Source organism: Urocitellus parryii, chromosome 5, assembly GCF_045843805.1.
Source record: "Urocitellus parryii isolate mUroPar1 chromosome 5, mUroPar1.hap1, whole genome shotgun sequence".
NCBI classification, from domain to species: Eukaryota; Metazoa; Chordata; class Mammalia; order Rodentia; family Sciuridae; genus Urocitellus; species Urocitellus parryii.
In genome coordinates this window covers 59,109,035-59,113,713 of record NC_135535.1, presented here as the reverse complement: position 1 = coordinate 59,113,713, position 4,679 = coordinate 59,109,035, and the positions used below count along the sequence as shown (strand labels likewise).

Genomic DNA, 4,679 nt, shown 5'->3' with positions numbered 1-4,679 from the left:
GCCTGCGACCGGCCAATGACTGGGGTACCCGCTGAGGGGCGTGAGGGAGTCTGTATAAGCTTCTGTGCACGTCACACCGTGCCGGCCCCGCCCCTGCGCGAGCACTCTCCAGGCGCTGGGCTGGTAAAACTGCCGAGGTGTGGACACTGAGCAGGGTAAGCAGGCTGCGGCGGAGAGGGAAAGGAGGGAGGGCCGCAGAGGGGGCAGAGAGGGGTCGGCGGCTGCTGGGGCTTTGTCTCAAGGAGTCTTTGAACCTTAGGGATAACAAAGGTACCACTGCCTCCACTCCCGATGCCCGGATGCTCTTGGGGTTGCAGAGTATTGATACCAGACTTTTTGTGCCAGCTGCTAGTTAGGGGCTTCTGCTCTCCCCCGAATGTTAGACGTATCCTCTACCCTAAAGTGCTCCTGGGGAATAAAGGTCCATCACCAAGGTGTAGCATTTCTGTAGTGCAGCAGAAAGCCACCCTCCCAAACCTGGAACTCCAGTCTGGTCCAAGAAGGCTGCTGGAATTAAGGATAGGTGGCAGAGTGAGCAAGGGTCTCATGACCCAAGGGTAAAGTATAGTCTCTGTTCCTATTCCCATTTCTCGGGAAATCTCTCACTGGTTGGGTTCCATCATTTCATTAGCAATTGGGACAGTTCTTTTTTTTTTTTTTTGAGAATTTTTAATATTTATTTTTCAGTTCTCGGCGGACACAACATCTTTGTTGGTATGTGGTGCTGAGGATCTTTGTTGGTATGTGGTGCTGAGGATCGAACCCGGGTCGCACGCATACCAGGCGAGCGCGCTACTGCTTGAGCCACATCCCCAGCCCCTGGGACAGTTCTTATCCTCCCACTTAGACTCTCCTGGGTCTGTGTTCTGCTCAGAGGCACTGGATTGTGAAGAAGATGTGTTGCAGGACAGAGGAGAAAAATTAACTTCTTTCTCCAGCCCATCCCTTGACACCCTGGCCATTGACTCATCAACTTGCTGAGCTCACTAGAATGGCATAGAGAAGGTTAGGGTGGGGACATGGAATTAGGATCCAATTCCCAGCTGGGGTCAATTTGGAGAGCACGAGGTAGAGGGAGAGAAGGAGAAAGACCTTCAGAGACAATGTTATTGCTTGTTCACTCTTTATATCAGTTCTCTAGGTAGATCTCATTTCAGAGATGAGGACAGAAGTTCAGAGAGGCTTGGTACCTTGCCCAGGGAACTGGTTAATGGCAGGGCTGCTTTACAAACCCAAAGTAGTTTGTCTCTAGAATCTGGGTTTATTCATTTATTAGGCTGCCATTACCTTTTTCACCTTTTGTCCCGGTTTGTATCAGTCTTACCCTCAGTTATCCTCTGTTGACTTTAGAAATAATCTCCAGAAAACTGGAACTGTAGCTCATTGATAGGGTGCTTGCCTACCATTGGCAAGGCCCTTGGTTTGAGCCGCAGCAATCCAAAATAAATAAATAAACAAACTGCAAATTGGACAGTAGGCATTTGTCTTTTGCCCTTTAGGCCTTTGGCTTCAGGTATTGCTCTCTATAGTGGACAAAGTAGACACTGGAGGATGGAAAATAAGTGATTTTAAAAGCACCTGTCCCCCCATTTCCTTCCGTCCTCTTAGCACAATCTTTATCTCTAAAGTGCTCTATTTTCCCAGAGAGTTCCTTGCTGATTTTCTGTTTCATCCTCCCACCTATTTCCTCAGGCATCCCTAATATCCCCTCTTAAGGGACTTCATGGTTTAATCCTGGAATCTTCCTCCTGCAGTTCTACCACAATGCTGCTGCTGCACAGAGCTGTGGTCTCAGCACTTCGACAGGCCTGCAGGTAGGCCATCCCATCCCAGGACTTGCCCCCTTACCATATCTCCTAGATAACTATCTTATCTGTCAGGTGATTATCTTATCTGGCAGATAAAGATAGTTGAGTGGTAGCCAAGGAGGAAAAGGAAAGCCACATTCCACTTGTCCCACCCATTCCTAGAGAAACTAACTTCCAACAATAATGACCAACCAGGGAGAGACAGAACTCAAACATTCACTGGCACTTTCACATGACCATATGTGCTTACTAAGATCTCTCTCTTCCAGATTCAGGCCACCTCCCTCAAGGCTCTGCATCCAGGCCTGCTCTACAAATGAATCGTTTCAGCCCCAGCGCCCCAGCCTGAACTTCTCTGGTTATAATTCCAGCACTAGGGGATGGAGAATCATGGGGGCCCTGCTAGGCTTTGGCACAGCATTGGCCTATCATGATCATCGGTGTAGGGTAAGTGCAGAAGGGACTTCATTATTAAAATAAAGGGGTCCTCAGGTAACCTAGGCTGTGACTCATGTTCTTGCTATTACCACAGAGCCCATGCTGGCATTGTCTTCATGCACAGTATAGATGGCATCTTCCACTTTCATTTCCCAAAGGCTACTACTGTGGGTTGGTTTGGAGTGAACTAGAGTTATTTCTTAATATTCAGCTCTCTTTTTGCTTCATTCCTTCCCTTCCTGCAGGCTTCTCAGGAGTCACCACCCATGTACACTAAGGAGGAAGTGTATTCCCACAGAAGCCCTGAGACTGGGATCTGGGTAACTCTGGGCTGTGAGGTCTTTGATGTCACAGAATTTGTGGAACTACATCCAGGGGGACCGTCTAAGTTGATGCTAGCAGCTGGGGGTCCCCTAGAACCCTTCTGGGCCCTCTATGCTATTCACAACCAGCCCCATGTGTATGAGTTACTGGCTCAGTACAAGATTGGGGAGCTGAAACCTGAAGACAGTGCACCACCCACCTTGGAAACATCTGACCCTTATGCTCATGATCCTATGCGACATCCAGCCCTAAAGGTCAACAGCCAACGTCCCTTTAATGCGGAGCCTCCTCCTGAGCTGCTGACAGAAAACTACATCACACCTAACCCTATCTTCTTCACCCGGAATCATCTGCCTGTACCTAATCTGGACCCAGACACCTATCGTTTGCATATAGTAGGGCCACCTGGAGGTCAGTCACTGTCTCTATCCTTGTGTGACTTGTACATGTTTCCCAAACATGAGGTCACAGTCACTTTGCAGTGTGCTGGCAACCGGCGCTCTGAAATGACTCAAGTCAAAGAAGTAAGAGGTCTAGAGTGGAGAACAGGGGCCATCAGCACTGCACGATGGGCTGGGGCACGGCTCTGTGATGTATTAGCCCAGGCTGGTCACCAACTTTCTGAAAAAGAGGCCCATGTCTGCTTTGAGGGACTGGATTCAGACCCCACTGGGACTGCCTATGGAGCCTCTATCCCTTTGGCTCGGGCCATGGATCCTGAAGCTGAGGTATTGCTGGCATATGAGATGAATGGGCAGCCTTTACCTCGTGACCATGGCTTTCCTGTGCGGGTGGTGGTTCCTGGTGTGGTAGGTGCCCGCCATGTCAAATGGCTGGGCAGAGTGAGTGTGGAGCCAGAGGAAAGTTACAGCCACTGGCAACGGCGGGATTATAAAGGCTTCTCTCCATCTGTGGACTGGGATACTGTAGATTTTGACTCAGCTCCATCTATTCAAGAACTCCCTATCCAGTCAGCCATCACAGAGCCTCGGGATGGAGAGACTATAGAGTCAGGGGAGGTAATTGTCAAGGGCTATGCATGGAGTGGTGGTGGCAGGGCTGTGATCCGGGTGGATGTGTCCCTGGATGGGGGGCTAACCTGGCATGCAGCTGACCTGGATGGAGAAAAGCAACCACCCAGGAAGGCCTGGGCCTGGCGTCTATGGCAGCTGCAAGCCTCTGTGCCAGCTGGACAAAAAGAATTGAACATTGTTTGTAAGGCTGTGGATGACAGTTACAATGTGCAGCCAGACACAGTAGCCCCAATCTGGAACCTTCGAGGTGTACTCAGCAATGCCTGGCACCGTGTCCATGTCCATGTCACATCATGAGAGCATGGAATGGAGTCAACTATCCTATAGAAAACACCTTGACCCCTTTCCCCACCCATCCTTTGGTCTTCTGCCACAGAAAAACCTTTTCCTCTTCACTTCTTGGATCAAAAACTTGTACTGTGCCTTCCTAAGTCATATCCAGGTGTACATGCATTGCACATTCCCACCCAGGCATCCTCTCTCCTTTGACAGTATGTTACATACCCCTCCTGGCCTCTAACCCTGTGCCAGAAGATAAGAGCTGTTGGAGAAAGGGTCTAGAGGCAAGAAAAATAATTCTGGAGCCAAGCACCATTTTCTCATTCTATGCCACCTCCACTTCTAAATGCTTGTTGCTGTCCAGGCTGTATTTTGTTTTTCTTGGACTCTTCAGAGAATGTGTATGGTGTGTATAAGAAAAATATATATACTACTTTCTACTGCTTCTCTGGGTTGTAATGGGCTTGTGGGGGCATTGAAAGGCATAATCCCTCTCCATTTATCTAAATACATCAATAAAGTGTCTATTTAAGATTGTGAGTCTGGGGCCTCTGGGGCCTGGGGAATTGTCATGTTGCAAGAGGGAAGTATTGACACAGGTGAGATTATACCAAAGCCAACAAATGGTGGTGTTGGTAGGAGGTGGGAAGTGGAGGAAAGCAATCTCTGGGAAGTCAAGGAGTGGGGCTTCAGTTTTTTTTTTTTTTTTTTTTTTTTTTGTTATTTTGAGGTCCGTCGTTATCTGCTGTGTTGCCTACGTGATTGACCCCGGGGTACCCCCTAAGAGAAGAGATTA

General features: G+C 48.9%; 1 protein-coding gene across 6 annotated transcripts; it reads left to right on the top strand.

Annotated features, from left to right (window-relative positions):
* Positions 1-36: 36 nt before the first annotated feature.
* On the top strand, positions 37-4,399 carry Suox (sulfite oxidase). Of its 6 annotated transcripts, none has more exons than XM_077798214.1 (5): positions 37-155; positions 688-740; positions 1,755-1,814; positions 2,078-2,255; positions 2,492-4,399. In XM_077798214.1, the coding sequence occupies exons 3-5, from the start codon at positions 1,765-1,767 to the stop codon at positions 3,899-3,901; spliced, it is 1,638 nt and encodes a 545-aa protein (XP_077654340.1). In that variant the 5' UTR covers positions 37-155; positions 688-740; positions 1,755-1,764; the 3' UTR covers positions 3,902-4,399. The 6 variants fall into 6 exon arrangements, with proteins under 6 accessions (XP_077654340.1, XP_077654339.1, XP_026254073.1 ...); XM_077798213.1 differs by having other exon boundaries at positions 1,693-1,814; XM_026398288.2 differs by lacking the exon at positions 688-740.
* The last annotated feature ends 280 nt before the right edge of the window (positions 4,400-4,679 follow it).

Coding starts and splice junctions, on each gene's coding strand:
- Suox (XM_026398288.2), top strand. CDS start 1,765: ATGCTGCTGCTGCACAGAGCTGTGGTCTCAGCACTTCGACAGGCCTGC. Junction 1,815..2,077: donor GCACTTCGACAGGCCTGCAG/GTAGGCCATCCC, acceptor TCTCTCTTCCAG/ATTCAGGCCACCTCCCTCAA. Junction 2,256..2,491: donor ATCATGATCATCGGTGTAGG/GTAAGTGCAGAA, acceptor CCCTTCCTGCAG/GCTTCTCAGGAGTCACCACC.